This window comes from Osmerus eperlanus, chromosome 2 (genome assembly GCF_963692335.1).
Source record: "Osmerus eperlanus chromosome 2, fOsmEpe2.1, whole genome shotgun sequence".
In the NCBI taxonomy this organism is placed as follows: Eukaryota; Metazoa; Chordata; class Actinopteri; order Osmeriformes; family Osmeridae; genus Osmerus; species Osmerus eperlanus.
The window spans coordinates 10,526,255-10,549,114 of record NC_085019.1 but is presented as its reverse complement, the minus strand read 5'-3'; the positions used below and the strand labels follow the sequence as shown (position 1 = coordinate 10,549,114).

Below are 22,860 nucleotides of genomic sequence, written 5' to 3'. Positions count from 1 at the left end.
TTTTGCAGATTTCTGTGAAACTTGCTAAAATAAAAACGATCTAGCTAGATTATGTACACTTTAAGCTCAATGTACATACCTTGTTTAGCCAATTTGGTCGATTGTGGAAAAAAAGTCGAACCGTTTTTAGTTATGGAGAGCCATCGCGCTAGCTCGGTTATACGACCGAGGTGAAATCAGTTTCATATTCGAGATTCAACAGACATTCATATTCGTACCTCCGTTCAGGCTCCGCGTCATATTTAGGGACCGGGGTAAAAGAGTTGACAGTCAGAATGTTTCTTCAATATCTTTGTCAAAATCCACCATACAAACTTCAAACTTGTTGCACATTCTTCTACTACTGACTGACCAATTTGTCCAAGATTTGGTTTGGTGATAAAATTGATTACTGATTAACCTACAGTGAGGAAAATAAGTATTTGAACACCCTGCTATTTTGCAAGTTCTTCCACTTGGAAATCATGGAGGGGTCTGAAATTGTCATCGTAGGTGCATGTCCACTGTGAGAGACGTAATCTAAAAATAAAATCCAGAAATCACGATGTATGATTTTTTCACTATTTATTTGTATGATACAGCTGCAAATAAGTATTTGAACACCTGTCTATCAGCTAGAATTCTGACCCTCAAAGACCTGTTAGTGTGCCTTTAAAATGTCCACCTCCACTACATTTATTATCCTAAATTAGATGCACCTGTTTGAGGTCTTTAGCTGCATAAAGCCACCTGTCCACCCCATACAATCAGTAAGAATCCAACTACTAACATGGCCAAGACCAAAGAGCTGTCCAAAGACACTAGAGACAAAATTGTACACCTCCACAAGGCTGGAAAGGGCTACGGGGAAATTGCCAAGCAGCTTGGTGAGAAAAGGTCCACTGTTGGAGCAATCATTAGAAAATGGAAGAAGCTAAACATGACTGTCAATCTCCCTCAGACTGGGGCTCCATGCAAGATCTCACCTCGTGGGGTTTCAATGATCCTAAGGAAGGTGAGAAATCAGCCCAGAACTACACAGGAGGAGCTGGTCAATAACCTGAAAAGAGCTGGGAGCACAGTTTCCAAGGTTACTGTTGGTAATACACTGAGACGTCATGGTTTGAAATCATGCATGGCACGGAAGGTTCCCCTGCTTAAACCAGCACATGTCCAGGCACGTCTTAAGTTTGCCAATGACCATTTGGATGATCCAGAGGAGTCATGGGAGAAAGTCATGTGGTCAGATGAGACCAAAATAGAACTTTGGGGTCATAATTCCACTAAACGTGTTTGGAGGAAGAAGAATGATGAGTACCATCCTAAGAACACCATCCCTACTGTGAAGCATGGGGGTGGTAGCATCATGCTTTGGGGGTGTTTTTCTGCACATGGGACAGGGCAACTGCACTGTATTAAGGAGAGGATGACCGGGGCCATGTATTGCGAGATTTTGGGGAACAACCTCCTTCCCTCAGTTAGAGCATTAAAGATGGGTCGAGGCTGGGTCTTCCAACATGACAATGACCCGAAGCACACAGCCAGGATAACCAAGGAGTGGCTCCGTAAGAAGCATATCAAGGTTCTGGCGTGGCCTAGCCAGTCTCCAGACCTAAACCCAATAGAGAATCTTTGGAGGGAGCTCAAACTCTGTGTTTCTCAGCGACAGGCCGGAAACCTGACTGATCTAGAGAAGATCTGTGTGGAGGAGTGGGCCAAAATCCCTCCTGCAGTGTGTGCAAACCTGGTAAAAAACTACAGGAAACATTTGACCTCTGTAATTGCAAACAAAGGCTACTGTACCAAATATTAACATTGACTTTCTCAGGTTTTCAAATACTTATTTGCAGCTGTATCATACAAATAAATAGTTAAAAAAATCATACATTGTGATTTCTGGATTTTTTTTTTTGGATTATGTCTCTCACAGTGGACATGCACCTACGATGACAATTTCAGACCCCTCCATGATTTCTAAGTGGGAGAACTTGCAAAATAGCAGGGTGTTCAAATACTTATTTTCCTCACTGTATATTGCCAATAAATCAAGAAAAACACCAATATTTCTGTGTTTCCTCAATATCTTTGTCATAAATGACCACAGAAACGTCAGACCTGTTTCACATTCTTCTACTCCTATCTGACCAAGTTTTCCAAGCTTTGGTTTGGTGATAAAGTTGATTATTGATTAACCTATATTGCCAATAAATCAAGAAAACACCAATATTTCTGTGTTTCCTCAATATCTTTGTCAAAAATGAACATAGAAACTTCAAACTTGTTGCACATTCTTCTACTACTAGCTGACCAAGTTGTCAAAGCTTTGGTTTAGTGATAAAGTTGATTACTGATTAACCCATAGCCAATAAATCAATAAAAACACCAATATTTCTGTGTTTCCTCAATATCTTTGTCATAAATGACCACAGAAACGTCAGACCTGTTTCACATTCTTCTACTCCTAGCTGACCAAGTTGTCCAAGCTTTGGTTTGGTGATAAAGTTGATTATTGATTAACCTATATTGCCAATAAATCAATAAAAACACCAATATTTCAGTGTTTCCTCAATATCTTTGTCAAAAATGAACATAGAAACTTCAAACTTGTTGCACATTCTTCTACTACTAGCTGACCAAGTTGTCCAAGCTTTGGGTTGGTGATAAAGTTGATTATTGATTAACCTATATTGCCAATAAATCAAGAAAACACCAATATTTCAGTATTTCCTCAATATCTTTGTCAAAAATGACCATAGAAACTTCAGACCTGTTTCACATTCTTCTACTAATATCAGACCAACTTGTCAAAGCTTTGGTTTGGTGATAGAGTTGATTATTGATTAACCCATAGCCAATAAATCAATAAAAACACCAATATTTCAGTGTTTCCTCTATATCTTTGTCAAAAATGAACATAGAAACTTCAAACTTGTTGCACATTCTTCTACTACTAGCTGAACAAGTTGTCCAAGCTTTGGTTTGGTGATAAAGTTGATTATTGATTAACCCATAGCCAATAAATCAATAAAAACACCAATATTTCTGTGTTTCCTCAATATCTTTGTCATAAATGACCACAGAAACGTCAGACCTGTTTCACATTCTTCTACTCCTAGCTGACCAAGTTGTCCAAGCTTTGGTTTGGTGATAAAGTTGATTATTGATTAACCTATATTGCCAATAAATCAATAAAAACACCAATATTTCAGTGTTTCCTCAATATCTTTGTCAAAAATGAACATAGAAACTTCAAACTTGTTGCACATTCTTCTACTACTAGCTGACCAAGTTGTCCAAGCTTTGGGTTGGTGATAAAGTTGATTATTGATTAACCCATAGCCAATAAATCAATAAAAACACCAATATTTCAGTGTTTCCTCTATATCTTTGTCAAAAATGAACATAGAAACTTCAAACTTGTTGCACATTCTTCTACTACTAGCTGAACAAGTTGTCCAAGCTTTGGTTTGGTGATAAAGTTGATTATTGATTAACCCATAGCCAATAAATCAATAAAAACACCAATATTTCTGTGTTTCCTCAATATCTTTGTCATAAATGACCACAGAAACGTCAGACCTGTTTCACATTCTTCTACTCCTAGCTGACCAAGTTGTCCAAGCTTTGGTTTGGTGATAAAGTTGATTATTGATTAACCTATATTGCCAATAAATCAATAAAAACACCAATATTTCAGTGTTTCCTCAATATCTTTGTCAAAAATGAACATAGAAACTTCAAACTTGTTGCACATTCTTCTACTACTAGCTGACCAAGTTGTCCAAGCTTTGGGTTGGTGATAAAGTTGATTATTGATTAACCCATAGCCAATAAATCAATAAAAACACCAATATTTCAGTGTTTCCTCTATATCTTTGTCAAAAATGAACATAGAAACTTCAAACTTGTTGCACATTCTTCTACTACTAGCTGAACAAGTTGTCCAAGCTTTGGTTTGGTGATAAAGTTGATTATTGATTAACCCATAGCCAATAAATAAATAAAAACACCAATATTTCTGTGTTTCCTCAATATCTTTGTCATAAATGACCACAGAAACGTCAGACCTGTTTCACATTCTTCTACTCCTAGCTGACCAAGTTGTCCAAGCTTTGGTTTGGTGATAAAGTTGATTATTGATTAACCTATATTGCCAATAAATCAATAAAAACACCAATATTTCAGTGTTTCCTCAATATCTTTGTCAAAAATGAACATAGAAACTTCAAACTTGTTGCACATTCTTCTACTACTAGCTGACCAAGTTGTCCAAGCTTTGGGTTGGTGATAAAGTTGATTATTGATTAACCCATAGCCAATAAATCAATAAAAACACCAATATTTCAGTGTTTCCTCTATATCTTTGTCAAAAATGAACATAGAAACTTCAAACTTGTTGCACATTCTTCTACTACTAGCTGAACAAGTTGTCCAAGCTTTGGTTTGGTGATAAAGTTGATTATTGATTAACCCATAGCCAATAAATCAATAAAAACACCAATATTTCTGTGTTTCCTCAATATCTTTGTCATAAATGACCACAGAAACGTCAGACCTGTTTCACATTCTTCTACTCCTAGCTGACCAAGTTGTCCAAGCTTTGGTTTGGTGATAAAGTTGATTATTGATTAACCTATATTGCCAATAAATCAATAAAAACACCAATATTTCAGTGTTTCCTCAATATCTTTGTCAAAAATGAACATAGAAACTTCAAACTTGTTGCACATTCTTCTACTACTAGCTGACCAAGTTGTCCAAGCTTTGGGTTGGTGATAAAGTTGATTATTGATTAACCCATAGCCAATAAATCAATAAAAACACCAATATTTCAGTGTTTCCTCTATATCTTTGTCAAAAATGAACATAGAAACTTCAAACTTGTTGCAAATTCTTCTACTACTAGCTGAACAAGTTGTCCAAGCTTTGGTTTGGTGATAAAGTTGATTAATGATTAACCTATATTGCCAATAAATCAAGAAAACACCAATATTTCAGTATTTCCTCAATATCTTTGTCAAAAATGACCATAGCAACTTCAGACCTGTTTCACATTCTTCTACTAATATCATACCAACTTATCAAAGCTTTGGTTTGGTGATAAAGTTGATTATTGATTAACCCATAGCCAATAAATCAATAAAAACACCAATATTTCTGTGTTTCCTCAATATCTTTGTCATAAATGACCACAGAAACGTCAGACCTGTTTCACATTCTTCTACTCCTATCTGACCAAGTTTTCCAAGCTTTGGTTTGGTGATAAAGTTGATTATTGATTAACCTATATTGCCAATAAATCAAGAAAACACCAATATTTCTGTGTTTCCTCTATATCTTTGTCAAAAATGAACATAGAAACTTCAAACTTGTTGCACATTCTTCTACTACTAGCTGACCAAGTTGTCAAAGCTTTGGTTTAGTGATAAAGTTGATTACTGATTAACCCATAGCCAATAAATCAATAAAAATACCAGTATTTCAGTATTTCCTCAAAATCTTTGTCAAAAATGAACATAGAAACTTCAAACTTGTTGCACATTCTTCTACTACTAGCTGACCAAGTTGTCCAAGCTTTGGTTTGGTGATAAAGTTGATTATTGAATAACCCATAGCCAATAAATCAATAAAAACACAAATATTTCAGTGTTTCCTCAATATCTTTGTCATAAATGACCGAAGAAACTTCAAACTTGTTGCACATTCTTCTAATACTAGTAGACCAAGTTGTCCAAGCTTTGGTTTGGTGACCAAGTTGATTATTGATTAATCCATAGCCAATAAGTCAATAAAAGTCGTATTTCTGTATTTCAGAAATACGACTCTACCGGCAGTTTCAAAATCTTGTTCTTTTTGCTTTCTCTGACGATTTTGTCACCAGATTTGCATTGGTCTCTATGGGGCGAGAGTTGGACTTTGTCTTGCTTTCGTGGGGCTCTGAACAAATGTGTACGTCTGTTGGATTCAACAGACAACTGTCTACGACCAGCACAAAATTAGCTATCTATTGATCCAAAAATGAAGCATGAAGAGCGAAAATTGTGGCAATGCTGGCAAACTAGAAATATTTTTTCAACGACATCCGAAGCTGCCCTCCACTCTAAGCGTTTCAGTCTGCACTCTAGCGGTTTCACGTACACACCCATGTAAATCTCAGAAACGGCTTGACAAAGTCATGAAACATAATCAGTGATATTGAAAAAAGTTGAATAGATATCAAAAAGCTGAATTATTAAAAAATAGTTTAGGGTTTTGTCAACATTTTAAAGTTTAAATGGTGGCTCTAGCTGAAAGATTGAGGAAGAAAAATGATTTGGAAGTTGAAGAAGTTTTAAGAAGTTTGAGAGGATTTGAAAGTAAACTTCATTGGAAAACCATGTAAAAAATATTATGAATATTGATTTATATTAATTCAAGCATAAGAGGTACAAAGCTGAAAAGTCATAGCAGGAATGGCCTGAAACTGCAGAATTTTTTGATAGCTGAACGGTTTTAATAGCTGAAGATTTGAAGGCGCTGAAACGTGCCACGGAAGAAATAGAATAAGAAGAATATGAAGAAGTTGAATAAAGATTCAAAGAACAATACTTGGAATGCTGAAGCAGAATTCCAACAATAACTAGAGAGGGTACAATTTCTGGGGAAATTGTAGGGTGTGCTTGCTTGCGTCGGTTGCACAGGGGTCCGTTTTTGAATGACATTTTTACAACTGATATTTCTGTATATGTTATATAAAAATGCATACTTATTATTTATAAAGATTACATAGATTTAAAAGCATATTTTTTTTGCTGCTCATTTACAACTGAAAATACGAGTGAAGTGTAGAATGAAATAGATGTCTTCTCATTTCTCCTGCAAGAGGCAGCCTCATCGTTGAATCAAAATGAATAAATTTGGCAGACCGGTGTAAAAATTCACCTAATCTCTATGACTTAAACGTCCTTTTAAGTTTTTCCCTTCTCGTGATATTTTCAAGCATTTAGCCTACTCGTTGCATTCAGTCATTAACAAAGAACCCCCTTTGAAGATTATTCTACGACGTTACCAGCAGGTAGAAGATGGAATCGCGATTCAAACAGTACCATCTGCTAACTGAAAATATGCCCCCCAAAACGTAAATAAGCTTGACATTTATTTAGTGGAAAATCGCTCATTCATAAAAAGCTCACTGGTACAGTACTAGTAGACTACTGCTGTGTTCGACTTGGTAGCGATTGCGTTGGTTGAATTGGATTTAACGTTCCGTTGTACGGTTTAGGCTGAAATTAATTATTTTCATGAACAGATTGACAAAGTTTAGGCTGTGGCAATGAAGTTCAGGTTAGTAGTTAGATAGACTTTTGATTTAAGTAATCCCCCAAGTTAACAGATGCGAAACGAATGTTCTGCCAAAGATAGTCACCCGTGTTTTCGTGACGTTAGTGACGTAGTGACGTTAGTAACGTCAGTGACTGTGGCTAGCAAATTAGCCACCGTTAGCTTCACTTTTCGCCACAAAAACTTAACTTGAGCCTAAACCATGCAACGGAACGTAAATCCCAATAGAAGCAACTCAATGGCTACCAAGACGAAACTTTTGACACCTAGGTTGTCTATGTAGGCCAAATATTGACTGAGTTTTAGGGGGGCAAAAATAAATACAAATAATAATAATAATATATATGTGAGAGAACAAAGGTTGTGCCCTTGCCGAAGGCAAAGCACACCCAATAATAATAAGTATGCAGAATAACAATAGTGTTTTTGCTTGCAGCAAACACACTAATAAATACTCTTTATGGTGCAACCTGTTTTAATTCCTTTACAAAACACTTGCTAATTAGCCTACTGCACAGTATGTGCCTGCTGTGAGCTGATACAGTGACTGGTCTAACGTTCTATCCAACGTTACATAACCAGTTAAACTTCATCTTTGTTCTTAACTTTAATGCAGATTTATGCAGATCGGTTCAATACAGTCGTCAATCACTCCCTGTTACTGCGCTCCGTTGTCACATGACAGGGAGATAACTCGGGCTCAAAATGTGAAGAGTTTAAAAGACTATAAACATCGTTGGTGGGTGCTCCTACATTTTCAAAGTTGGGAGCACCAGTGCTACCAAGTAAAAAAGTTAATTTCAACCCCCCAGAGCTATATGTGTGGTAGTGACGCTGTGTTACCTTTTTAATCAGCCCAGGGGTTTCCTGCTTGTTTGATAATGTTGACTCTGACGCCTCCACCTGGGCCTTGTCAGGTCCAATTCTCCCCTCTCTCCTGGCGTAGTCGTCTCCCATGTTTATCAGATACTTCCTCCTGTTCCAGCCTCCGTCCCCTGGCCCTGGAACACAAACCTCAGTCAACAAAGCCCTGAAAACATCCAGAAGCCATAACAAAACACTAAGGGGGAAACAGAGCTCTTTCTGTGAGACAGAAGGCTGGTTACCCCTCTTGTGGGATTGGTGCAGTGGAGGGGTTTGGTGGGGTGATTATTGGGGGGGGGAATGGAGGCGTATTGAAGTAGTCTATAATGGCCAGTGATCTTGAGTGGTGTTCAGGGAGAATGGTGAGGGAGAGATTAAATTGGAGGATGAGGAAAGGGGTTGATAGAATGGTGGGATTAATGGAGGATAAGAGTGGACATGGAAAGGTAGGGGAGACAAAGCACTGAAGGGTGGGTAAAACAGTGGAGTAGATCCACCTTGTCAGAATGCCTAAACTTTCAAATGCTTATCTGGACAGAACATACACTAATACAGCTAACTCAAGAAGTAACAGCACCTTTGGTAAACACTATATGAGCACACAATGCTGTCCGAAATGTCATTATTGTTCATTAGCTTTATATCTGGCTGAATCACAAACACACCCTATTTACCATATACACACCTGATTCAAATGAATGGGTCGTTATCAGGCTTCTGCAGAGCTTGATTATGACCCATTAATTTGAATCAGGTGTGTTGGAATAGAGAAACATCTTAAGCACACAGGTCAGGGGATCCCGCAGCAGGACCAGGGTTGAGAAACACTGCTACATACCATCCACTTTCACGTACAACCCTCACCAACCTCCACCAACCTTGAACCTGGGGGTATGCTGCTCCACATCTCCTGGCCATCAGGAGACTCAGGAGGACTACGGTCCTCACAGACAAAATGCTGACCAGGCAGAATTCCTAGTTCTGGATTAAATATGGGCTGGGTTTAAGTCGGGCCATATGTTCCCCCTTTTTCCCCCTAGCGTGTCCCCAGGTCTGGGACAAAACCAAACTTCCCTCGTATTTATTCCTTTCTTCTATCTTCTTTATCATTCTTTTTCTCTCCTCACCGAATTCACGGTCTATTTGTCTCTTCCCCCACCCTTCTCTCTCTCTCTATTTATGGATTTCTAGTTCTTTCTCCTCGTAACACTCTCCTTCTCCTCCCTCTATCTCTCTAATATGTGGTATTTATCAGGATGAAACGTGAATCCCAGCACAGCCCTGCTCTGAGTTCAGGCCCTGGAAAGACCTGGGTCTTGGCAGCTCTCCCCTTTTGTCCTTCTCATTGATCAGCAGATGTGTACTCTCATCCTCAACCACCACTGAAGATTTTAGAGAGACTGTTTGGATGCCCACACTGTCCACATGGAACCTTATTTGCACTGCAACCAAACATTACAATATTCTCCACTATGTAGGCAGTAGACATCACATTTCAGCGATAATATGGGAATACAGGTCAATAAATAAGTCTGGGTGGAAACCTACCTGACTGGGGTTTTAGAGAGCATCCCTGAAGGGGGGTTCCTGGCAAGGAGGGTCAGAGAGACTAACTGTCTGGCTCTTAAGTGTCAGCAGATACTGTACATGACCTAACTGTCATTAGCCTATGATACTGTGGCTCATCCCTGTCAGTGTGAGGAGGAGGGTTGCTGCATACACTCATTATATAATCATTAGATAACTTGTAGATAATCTTTTTGATAGTACGTCAAGTACGATACCTCACACAGAGCATTGGCTTTATCTCCAAAAGCCTGTAAATTGAAAGGGGAAAAATGGCATGGTGTGGGTTTTTTCCTTCTCTTTTTAAGTCGTGCCATTAATCGTCCCCGCCTGGTTTTCACTCCATTGTCTCCAGTTGGTGTGCAGACACGCCACCCTGGTTTTGGTATGATGTCAGGAAGTGATTTGTCACCTTGTTTGTTTGGTCGGCGCCTGGGCTCTTGATATGGTCTTCCTCTGTCCTGTCAGCCTCCTCGGTCCCAAACCTGTAGGTTTGTTTTCAAATGTGGGTGGGACAGCTTTTATTAAAACATTTTAATATAATCGTAACATTCTCTTAATAAAATGTGGAGGGGACAGATTTGCCGTTTTCAAAAAGTGTTCAGTATAATGAAACCTACACCCATGTCACACTGGACACACACATTACTGTAAATCAGTGCTTACTGACTTTCCCACCACAGCATCTTGAGCAGTTAGTCTTTCTCTACCATTGTTATTTGCCTTTGGTACATTCAAATTGCAAACCTATTACCTGAGGATGATCAAATGTCCTTAATCTATTGGGTCTTATTCCACTTTGCACTACCAAAGTTTCAGTACTTCTATGATATATATTGTAGTTCCGGAGTATTTTAGTCTAAGTGAGCTCTGGAGATTTTTAATTTTTAATGGGTCTCTCATGATGTCCTATTCATTAAAGATTAGCAGACAAGACCTCCCAAACTGGAACCTTTGCAACCAAAGACATCTTCTCCGCCCACCCTCCTCCTTCTGGACCCCCCCTCCCTCCCTCCACCCTTCTGACAGGATTAGCAATAGAAGTGTTTACTCCATGGCATTTGTTGTCAGTGGCAAACTGAGCTAATCTCAAAGGTCCTGATCCTGATTCCTGTCACTGAGTGTGTGTGTGTGCAATGTGGGGGGGGTGACGACAACGAAAATAAGGGGGATTGGGTGTGAGTTGGAAAGTAATGAGGTCACAACCAGAGTCAGTGGTACAATGGAAGTGTTAAAAAATCCTTTATATATAATAATTGTCTGTAAGAATATCTGTCAGGCTTTTTGTATTTTGCCTTGTCTGAAAGCATTAATAGTATGGTTTTAGCACACTTACACACACACAATTGAAGTTTTACAAGTGGACAGAACATACACACAGAACACACCTAGTTCCCTGTAGCTCCAATTCTTATAGCATGTAATAAGTTAACTGATGACTTTGCAACACCCAATGGGCCAACTGATCTATGACTCAAGAAATAGCACCCATAGAAACGTAACCGTTTTGACAAAATCCCCTTATGGCTGTATGCTTTCTAAGTTGAAGGAGATGTTCCTATCTCAGGCCAATGTTGGCCAGATGTCTGTGTGCTGTCTGGTTACAAAGCTGGAAAATAATATTGTTGCTAGCAAGAAGTGTAGTTAATTGACCGTTTTGGGTGTGTTTTCAAATGTCCGTTAGCTAGTATTATCCATTCTGGGTGCGATAACCTGGAAGGTTTAATGCTTTTCACTGAGAACCAGTCATGGTGTCGACTGTCAAAATTAGATACTGCAAGGAAAGCACTATAAAGCTTTAGCTATTTGGATTAGGTTTACATTTAGTCATTTAGCAAACACTCTTATCCAGAGCGACTTACAGTAAGTGCAGCGACATTCCCCCGAGGCAAGTAGGGTGAAGTGCCTTGCCTAAGGACACAACATCATTTTTGCACGGCCTGGAATAGAACCGGCAACCTTCTGATTACTAGCCCGATTCCCTAACCGCTCAGCCACCTGACTCCCTTTGTAAAGTCAACCTAATTAATACAACTAGAGAGGGTACAATTTCTGGGGAAATTGTAGGGTGTGCTTGCTTGCGTCGGTTGGACAGGGGTCCGTTTTTTAATGACATTTTTACAACTGATATTTCTGTATTTTATATAAAAATGCATACTTATTATTTATAAAGATGACATAGATTTAAAAGCATTTTTTTTTGCTGCTCATTTACAACTGAAAATACGAGTGGTGTAGAATGAAATGGATGTCTTCTCATTTCCCCAAGAGGCAAGAGGCAGCCTCATCGTTGAATCAAAACGAATACATTTGGCAGACGGTGCACAAATAGACCTAATCTCTATGACTTAAACGTCCTTTTAAGTTTTTCCCTTCTCGTGATATTTTCATGCATTTAGCCTACTCATTGCATTCATTCATTAATAAAGAACCCCCTTTGAAGATTATTCTACGACGTTACCCGGCAGTAGAAGATGGAATCGCGATTCAAACAGTACCATCTGCTAACTGAAAATATGCCCCCCAAAACGTAAATAAGATTGACATTTATTTAGTGGAAAATCGCTCATTCATAAAAAGCTCACTGGTAGCGATCATTGTCAGTAACGCAAAATGCGATATAGCCCTGTGTGGAGAAGCTGCCCCGGTAAATTGTACTACTACGGTACAGTAGTAGTACAGACTAGACTACTGCTGTGTTCGTCTTGGTAGCGATTGCGTTGGTTGAATTGGATTTAACGTTCCGTTGTACGGTTTAGGCTGAAATTAATTATTTTCATGAACAGATTGACAAAGTTTAGGCTGTGGCAATGAAGTTCAGGTTAGTAGTTAGATAGACTTTTGATTTAAGTAAGGGGAGTGCCGAACATGTTCTGTCGCCGTTTGACTTCCTAAACAGCTGTGTAAATGTTTTTGTAGTGTCTCGCGTAGGCTACAGCGTTGCAGTGATACACTGGATTGAAACCACAGGTAATGATAATTTCACCCACAAATCGTTTACTTGTAATCTAATGTCATAATAAATCCTACAACGAAAATGTATATGTGAGGAATGTTTATTTTAACGATTGAAAACAGATACATCATAGACCACTGTAGTATGTGTTGCCCGGGCAACACAGGCTAATGTCATGATGCGAATATTTCAGTGAAATAGTAGACTACTGTTTCCGAAAGTAGATGTACTTCCTTAATAATATCAGCTTATATTGTACATTACACATCACAATTGTGTGTCATATCACAAAGTAAAATGAGTAAATAGTTATCACCCTGGCCTATTTGCTTGTGGCTTTCCTGCAGCTGCCTTGCAGTAAAGCTATAGTTAGCCTAGTTATCCCCCAAGTTAACAGATGCGAAACGAATGTTCTGCTACAGGTAGTCACGCGTGTTTTCGTGACGTTAGTGACGTCAGTGACTGTGGCTAGCAAATTAGCCACCGTTAGCTTCACTTTTCGCCACAAAAACTTAACTTAAGCCCAAACCATGCAACGGAACGTAAATTCCAACGCAATCGCTACCAAGACGAACCTTTTGACACCGCCGTTGTGTATGTAGGCCAAATATTGACTGAGTTTTAGGGGGGCGAAAATAAACAATAAATAATAAATAAATATATATGTGAGAGAACAAAGGTTGTGCTCTCGCCGAAGGCTTGAGCACACCCAATAAAGATGTACGTTTTCAACGCTGTGTAATAAAGGAAGTGTGTATACACATCTGTCTCCCCTCTTGGCCGTCGCAGACTCCGATCACTGAACTGTGTTGACAAAAGTCTGACTCGGACAAAAAGAGAGAGCTAAAGCGGAAATTAGTCTCGCCACGCATATACACAAGCACAATGTCCTTGATGTGGCCTGAGATATTTTCTACTCTGTGAACAGTCTGTAGTTCAGGAGGGAGGCTAAGTCAGAAAGCCTGGCTTTGAAGTTCTCCACATTTTTTATGACAAATTGAGGGCAGAGGTGTGTGTTTGTTTATGCTGAGTATTGCTAGAAAATTGTGTCAGAGAGAATGATCAGTAAGGTGTATTTGTGTGACGCTTTCTTTCTCTTTAAGATTGAGAACCCAAGGTACCTGAAAGAGGACCCCATCCCCTTGTCTCCAGTAAGTGTTTCAGGACCCTGGTGGTTCATTGCTGGTACTGTTTTGAGAAAGGGTTATCCTTTAAACCCACATTTATTTATTTCCTCTTTCCATATTCTCACTTTATTTTTTTCTGTCTGTCTGTTGAAGATTTTCAAGTTGGCCCTGAGCCAGAGTGGCACCCTGGCTGAGGAGAAGGGCTCCCTGCTGATACAGGAGAAGGAGGTAGTGTTTACAGCACCATGGTCCATGAAGGATGTCAACAGTCTTCCTAACCTAACCCCAAGCGGTTGCTTACTGAGGACGACATTTACATTACATTTACATTTATGCATTTAGCAGACGCTTTTATCCAAAGCGACTTCCAAGAGAGAGCTTTACAAAACAGCATAGGTCACTGATCATAACAACGAGATAGCCCCAAACATTGCGAGCAGCCAAAACATGAAGCATACATTGTGGAAAACCAAATAAGTGCCAAAGGGAAGAACCATAAGAGCATGCAGTTAAACAAGTTACAATTGAACAACTTGAAACTCCCCACAAGAGTGCAAGAGTGTACCTGTAGAAAAAACAATCAACAGTAAAATATTTCACAGCGAGTACAAGAATTTGAAACCGTTACAACTAACCAACAAGAGCAACAAGTCTCTCAATACGAGTCATTGTGATCCTGGAGGAAACTAACATCAGGTCCAGCCAAGCATTCCTAAGTGTCGTTGTACTCCCGGAACAAGTGCGTCTTGAGCCTTTTCTTGAAGGTGGGGAGACAGTCAGTATCCCTGATGGAGGTGGGGAGTTGATTCCACCATTGGGGGGCCAGACAGGAGAAGAGCTTGTGTTGGGACCGGGCGCTCTTGAGCTGTGTGACCACCAGACGGTTGTCAGAAGAAGACCGTAGATGGCGGGGGGGGGGGGGGGTGTAAGGCTGGAGGAGAGACTTGATGTAGTCGGGTGCAGTCCCGTTCACCGCTCGGAAGGTCAGTACCAGAGTCTTGAATCTGATACGGGCCGTGATGGGAAGCCAGTGGAGGGAGATGAGGAGCGGGGTAACATGGGAGCGTCTGGATAGATTGAAGACCAGACGGGCCGCCGCGTTCTGAATCCTCTGGAGAGGGCGGTGTAGGAGCCATTTCTGTGTTTTATTTTATATGTTACTTTAATGCTTGCATTTGCCTCACACGGCTGAGAGTTTGTGCCCTCTACAGGTCAAAAGGCCGTTAAATAGGAGAGTGACCTGTTGGAGGCGCGGCTGACTGGGAGCACACAGCTTTTGATCTTGCATTTTGCTGGCTTGTTTGGTCGAGGATAGGCCTCGCTGCTCTTTGTGCTCTAAGGCATTATTTATTTATTTATTTTCAAACCACAAGTTAAATTTAAATAAACCAACCACATACAACGGTACTTGGACCTCTTTGGATCTCCTTTATTCCTTTATTTCATATGGCAAGCGTCAAAGAACCCCCAGTCAACGCCAACAATGTGACTAACAAATGGGACACTCCTGCAGGATAAATGGTCACCACATTAGTCAAAAGCTCGCTTTTGGATCCGGACAACCGTGTGGACTACGAGGATTGGAGCCCCAAAGCCACGCCAGGTACAGGCCGCAAAGGAACAAAGGAAAGCCGGCGCAAACAAAAGCCGAAACTGTATGGGCCTGTTATACTTGGATAAAGAGCTCTAAGTGCCGAAGCTAGTACGAATTGGTTAGATCATATTTTTGTTCGAATTATGGATCACCTTAGAATCAAGTTTAAATCAAGTTGAATCAGACTTTAAATTACTAGACGAGAGTTAAGCGCTGCTTGTTAATTTAACTGCAAAGGAGCGGTGATATTTATTTGGAAAGGACACTTTGATTTTGAGAAGATTAATCCCTTTTTTGTTAAACAATGGCTGATGAAAACAGTAAGCCAGAATACAAAATGTGCAAACTGATTTGGAGGAAACTGAAACCGCAAAGGATTTGCGTACCTCCAGAAAGATAAAGCTCGGACTGCTTACACGCAAGATGAACATTATCAAAGAATTGATGAATGACCCGTCAAACATAAAACAAGTAATGGAAAATGCAGCACGATATGGCGACTTATCGGATGAGTTTAAAGCTAGTCATAAGGAGTACCGGCATGTTATGTCGGAAAAGGAACGCAAATCTGATATATTGTGGTATCAACCTAAGAAAAAGACGAATGAATCGTTCGTGTTGGAAGTGAATGCATGGCTAGGGGAACACGAAGGGTATTTAGATGACGATAAAGAGGACGTAAATCCAGAGGACAGTGTTTCTGCAATTCATGCAAGGAAATCAGATGATGGGGGATCAAACGTCTCTTCAACCTCCTCCGCGTTGGGTCGCAGCGGAGAAGGGTCGCAGCGGAGAAGGCTGCGCTAGAAGTTCGATTGGCTGCTCTTAGAGAAAGGCACGCCATAGAGAGCGAGGAAGCAGAATTGGCTCAAAGACAAGAAGAATTGAGAAAACAAAAGGAAATGTTAGCTGTCCAAAGCGAATTAGATGCAGCTAACGCCAAACTCGATATATTAAGTGACCGAAAAAGTGGTGTTTCACAGAGAGACGGAATGAATGAGCATTTGGAGAAAGCACTCCGACTACAGGGGACAAAGGAATTTACTAGAATGGAACCAAAAGATGAAAAGAGGCATGGCAAAGGAACGCAAGTTGTGAGTGTTAGACTTAAATCACATGCCCTCGCCCCTCAACCAATGCAACTTCATGCCACAAAAGAGCCATATTTCCTTACATCTGTGCGGCCCCCCCTCTGGCCAGATCCATCTCCGTACAGATTCCCTGCCCAGCCAAGTCAACAAAAGTCCCGGCCACAACCCCGTAGTCACATTTATGAGCCTCTTCAAACACAGCCCTCGCAAACCACTCTACACCCTCGGGGTCCATCACAACCCCACTCAAGGCAACGGTCCCAAGGTGGTGCACCTAGGGCCTCTCATGAAGAACAAGACACGGCTCATCTCTATGACATTCTGCAGAGGCAAAACGACATTACAGCATCATTGATAAGGCAACAGGACAAGACATCTTTGCCACCAAAGGAGATGAAGGTTTTTACTAATGATCCAATTGACTACAGGTCATTTATCAGTTCATTTGAACATATCATAGAGAGCAAAACTGAACAGGCAAAGGATAAATTGTACTATCTGGAGCAATATACATCTGGTCAGTCCAGAGAGCTGGTTAAGACATGTCTCTTCCTAGATGCAGACATAGGCTTTGCAAGGGCCAAAGAATTGCTCCAAGAACACTTTGGAAACGAATACCAAGTCTCCAATGCGTACATTAAAAAGGCGTTGACATGGCCCTCCATTCGATCGGAGGATTCCCAAACCCTGAAATCATATGCTCTGTACCTCAGGGGTTGCTTGAATGGTATGAATGAAATTGCCTATATGGATGAATTAAATCTGGCTTCTAATTTGAAATTAATAGTCAGCAAATTGCCCTACAAGTTGAGAGGGGGATGGAGAGTTGAGGTATGCAATGTTCAAGAAACCACAAACCACAGAGCCACATTCCGAACATTGGTTGAGTTTATCGAAAGACAAGTCAAAATCTTGACAGATCCTGTCTTTGGTGATATACAAGATCCCTCACCAAAAGCGCAAGGTCTACGGCCCATACACTCAGGTTCTGTGAAATCCAAATTCAATGGCAAGGGCTTCACAACCAATGCAGCCACCATTGACGTTATCCCCACTTCTCTCAAGCAGCAGAGGAATAGCACGTCACCAGTCCAACATAGGCCATTCTGTTTGTTTTGCTCAGGAGAACATCTACTGGCAAGCTGTTCTTGGTTTAGAAAGAAACGTCACACTGACAAGATCACATTCTTGAAAGAAAGAGGTATCTGTTTTGCATGTCTCTTAACAGGCCATATGAGCAAAGACTGCAAGCAGCGTCCGTTGTGCACCATTTGCAAGAGGGCACATCCTACTGTACTGCACATAGGACAAGTGGAGGAGAACAAAGGAGCAGAAAAACAGGAAACATATAAGGAGGCGGCCAAGGAACCCAACAGGGTGAAGAACACAGGAATTGTGTCCCTCGAAACACGCAGTCAAACTGGGGCCGGTGAAGAAGAACAGTGTCTGATGTCCATCGTACCTGTAAAGGTAAAATCCAACAAGGGCAGCACGGTTATACAAGCTTATGCATTTCTTGACCCTGGCAGCTCTGCCACCTTTTGTACAGATAGGTTAATGCACCAACTAAATGTACAAGGGAAGAGAACAAGCATCATGCTGCGCACAATGGGCCAGGAGAAAACCATGTCTACTAATATCATCACTGGATTGGAAGTAAGTGGACTTCATGACAACAGGTTCATAACTCTGCCAGAGACATACACACAAACAAAGATTCCTGTAACAAAGAGTAACATACCCAATCAGAAGTCGCTATCAAAGTGGCCTTATCTTAAAGATGTCAAGATTTCCACCATTGATGCAGGCATTGACTTGCTGATAGGCACAAATGCACCCAAAGCAATAGAGCCCTGGCAAATCATAAACAGCGAAGGAGATGGCCCGTATGCAATGAAAACACTGCTTGGATGGGTAGTGAATGGCCCAGTAGGGACAGGATCTAACAATGAAATTCAGTCTCATACAGTCAACCGAATTACAGTACATAACCTGCAGGAGATGCTGATTGCTCATTACAATACTGACTTCAGTGAGAAACTATGTGAAGAGGGGAAGGAAATGTCCGTTGAAGACAAACAGTTTCTGAAAATCGCAGATGAATCGGCCAAAATGGTGGATGGACATTACAGTCTCAAGTTACCATTTAGAAAGGATCATGCCACATTGCCTAATAACCGTAACCACGCAGAGCAACGGCTCCAAAGCCTGAAAAGGAAATTCAATAGGAACCAGCCATTCAAAGCAAAATATACCTCATTCATGACTGACATGATCAGCAAAGGATACGCAGAAATTGTGCCAAAGGGGCAGCTGACTGGAACGGATGGAGAGGTGTGGTACCTACCCCACCACGGAGTTTACCACCCAAAGAAAGGAAACTTAAGAGTCGTGTTTGATTGTGGAGCATCCTTCTGCGGAAAAGCGTTGAATGAGGAGTTACTCAAAGGGCCTGACTTAACCAACAGTCTTATAGATGTGCTCAACAGATTCCGTCGGGAGCCAATAGGATTGATGGCGGATATCACTGCCATGTTCCATCAATGGCAGTGATATATATCAATGCATCAAACAGTGATGTTGACTTTCTCAGGTTCCTGTGGTGGCCAGACGGAGACGCATCAAAACCTCCCTTGGAACACAGAATGACTGTCCACCTCTTTGGGGCAACATCATCCCCCAGCTGTGCAAGCTATGCACTCAGGAGAACAGCTAAGGACAACAGAGAGCACTTCAGGCCAGAGGTAACAGATACGGTTCTGCACAACTTTTATGTAGATGATTTATTGAAATCGGTGCCCACGGCCCAGGAGGCAATACAACTCATCACTGACATCACAGCCGTCTGCCAAAGAGGAAGCTTTCACCTTTCGAAGTGGGCTACAAACAGCAGAGAAGTGTTGTCTTTCATTCGCGTGGAAGATAGAGCCAAAGAGATGATGGATCTCGACCTTGACAAAGACAAACTTCCAAATGAAAGGGCCTTAGGTCTGCAATGGTGTGTCGAGAGTGACAACTTTACCTTCAATGTTCAGTCAAAACAACAGCCACTCACCAGAAGAGGAATGTTGTCGATGGTCTGTTCAATCTACGACCCCCTTGGCTTCCTGACCCCCTTTACACTAACAGCCAAATTCCTCCTACAGGAGCTCTGTAAGATGAATCTAGGCTGGGATGCAGAGGTACCCCTCCGCCTCTGTGAGCAGTGGTCGAGATGGGCAGCTGACTTAACTAGAATCTCAGACTTCAAGGTGCCACGATGCTTTAAACCTAAAGGATTTGTATCAGTCATGTATGCACAATTACATCACTTTGCAGATGCAAGTGACCAAGGCTATGGAACTGTAAGTTACTTAAGGCTTGTGAATGACCACAACGTTGTCCATGTCGCCTTTGTCATGGGAAAGAGACGTGTGACTCCTCTCAAAGGGATGACAATCCCCAGGTTGGAACTCGCTGCCGCATTTTTAGCTGTAAAAGTGGACAAGCTGCTGAGATCTAGTTTGCAGCTGCATTTAGACCATTCCATGTTCTGGACAGACAGCCAATCTGTACTAAAGTACATAGCAAACGAACACTCCAGATACAAAACATTTGTGGCCAATCGAGTTGCAGCAATAAGAGACGCAACAGAGTTATCACAGTGGAAGTACATCGAGTCAAAAGCCAACCCCGCTGATGATGCAACAAGAGGCCAAAATGCAGACAAACTTACAAACAACAAAAGATGGCTTCATGGTCCAGACGTTTTATGGAAAGAGAAACAGGAGCAACAGCAAGGGCCTGTCAGCTTCAAAGAAACCAGTTCACTTGCACTGGATGACCCAGAGCTAAAAAGAACACACACAGTGAATGCAATCTGTGCAAAGGAACAAAACGCAACACAAAGACTGATGACACACTTTTCTGACAGGACAAAGCTTCAGCTTGCAGTTGCATGGTATCTGAAGCTAAAGGACACCTTAAAAGGACTGGCACAAAAAAGAAAACTGGGCGAGAACAAGGTGGTTACCAGGAGTAAGACAAAGGACATGCCCGCTTACCCACTGAGTGGCCAGCAGGTGAGTCTTGAAGACTTGAAGAAAGCTGAAACTGCCATCATTCAACTTACCCAATCTCAGTTCTTTCCAACCGAAATAGAAATGCTCGCAACAAAGACACCTGAAATAAAGAGGAAAAGTGTACTGTACAAACTTGACCCATATGTAAAGGATGGAATACTAAGAGTGGGAGGCAGGTTCAACAAAGTAACCATAGGAGAAGAAAGAAGATGTCCTGCCATAATCCCCAAAAACTCACACGTATCCACACTGATTTTACAGTACATGCATAAGGTAACAGGACACGGTGGAAGAAACCACATGCTGTCTGAACTGCTGAGAAAATATTGGATTGTCAATGCAAATTCAGCAGCCAGAAAGATTCTTACTCGATGTGTGGTGTGCAGACGACACAAAGCTCGAGTTGGAGAACAGAAAATGTCTGACTTGCCAAAGGAAAGACTTCAACCTGATTTACCTCCGTTTACCAACACCGGCGTGGACTATTTTGGTCCTTTCGAAGTGAAGAGAGGGAGAACACTGGTGAAGAGATATGGGGTGTTATTCACTTGCATGACCAGCAGGGCAGTTCACATTGAAGTGGCCAGCTCCTTAGATACAAATGCCTGTATCAATGCTCTGAGACGTTTCATTTGTAGGAGGGGGCAAGTAAAACACATACGTTCAGACAATGGAACCAACTTTGTTGGCGCAAAGAAAGAACTGCAGAGAGCATTGACCACAGTAAACCAGGACAAGATACAAAAAACACTCAGAGAACAAGGCATAGAGTGGACATTTAACCCACCAGGTGCATCCCATCATGGAGGCATATGGGAAAGGCTGATCAGGCTCAATCAGACAAGTCCTCTGTTCTGTTCTTAAACAGCAGAGCATCGATGAGGAGGCACTCCAGACCATGTTGTGTGAAGTGGAAGCAATCTTGAACAGTCGGACCCTCACAACAGTCACCACTGACCCTCAAGACTTGCACCCCCTCACACCAAATGATCTCTTACTGCTCAAAGCAGAACCGACTCTCCCACCAGGTACATTTGATAAGACTGACCTTTACACCAGACGACGCTGGAGGCAGGTTCAATATTTGTCCAACCTCTTCTGGAGACGTTGGACACTAGAATATTTACCACTACTCCAAGAGCGCCAAAAGTGGAACACCAAAAGAAGGAACTTCCAGTGCGGAGACGTTGCTTTAGTGGTGGATCCAACAGCACCAAGAGGCTCCTGGGTTGTGGGAAGAATAGTTGAAGTTTTCCCTGAGCAGAAAGGACTTGTGCGCTCCGTGAGAATCAAGACCCAAAGCAGCATCATAAAAAGACCCATCACAAAGCTCTGTTTGATACTAGAGGGTGATGAAGACAAACCTTGAACACTCAAGACGCCAATGGTCTAGTACTTTCTATCTTTTCTTTAATGTGCTTGGTACATAGAAAAAGTAATGATTTCAAGGCTCCCATTCTGATTTGATTTCGTAATTGTTTTGCTTACCAAATACAATTAGGGGCCGGTTATGTAGGAGCCATTTCTGTGTTTTATTTTATATGTTACTTTAACGCTTGCATTTGCCTCACATGGCTGAGAGTTTGTGCCCTCTACAAGTCAAAAGGCCGTTAAAAAGGAGAGTGACCTGTTGGAGGCGCGGCTGACTGGGAGCACACAGCTTTTGACCTTGCATTCTGCTGGCTTGTTTGGTCGAGGATAGGCCTCGCTGCTCTTTGTGCTCTAAGGCATTATTTATTTATTTATTTTCAAACCACAAGTTAAATTTAAATAAACCAACCACATACAACGGTACTTGGACCTCTTTGGATCTCCTTTATTCCTTTATTTCATATGGCAAGCGTCAAAGAACCCCCAGTCAACGCCAACAATGTGAGTAACAAATGGGACACTCCTGCAGGATAAATGGTCACCACAGGCAGGTTGCGCATGCTGGGAGACCGGCGAGCAGCGAGTTGCAGTAGTCCAACTTTGAGAGGACAAGTGCTTGGACTAGCAGCTGGGTGGAATGCTCAGATAGGTATCTCCTGATCTTCCGGATGTTGTAGAGGGTGAATCTACACGACCGGGAGACCGCAGCAATGTGGGCTGTGAGGGAGAGCTCGTCATCCATGGTCACCCCAAGGTTCCTGGCAGAGGATGAAGGGGTCACTGTCGCCGATCCCAGGGTGATTGAGAGATCGTGGGAGATGGAGGGTTTGGCCAGGATGATGAGGAGTTCTGTTTTGGCAAGGTTCAGCTGGAGGTGGTGCTCGGTCATCTAGGCGGAGATGTCTGTGAGGCAGGCCTCGATCCTAGCTGA

The 22,860-nt window shown here is 41.5% G+C and overlaps 1 protein-coding gene across 5 annotated transcripts in view; it reads left to right on the top strand.

Moving 5' to 3' along the window:
- Positions 1 to 22,860, top strand: part of cep112 (centrosomal protein 112) — a 242,863-nt gene that overhangs the window by 61,861 nt on the left and 158,142 nt on the right. For all 5 annotated transcript variants that reach the window (XM_062452773.1, XM_062452779.1, XM_062452765.1 and 2 more), the window contains exons 6-7: positions 13,789 to 13,836; positions 13,966 to 14,040. In XM_062452773.1, coding sequence (XP_062308757.1) covers positions 13,789 to 13,836; positions 13,966 to 14,040 — 123 coding nt within the window. The remainder of the gene's footprint in view (positions 1 to 13,788; positions 13,837 to 13,965; positions 14,041 to 22,860) is intronic.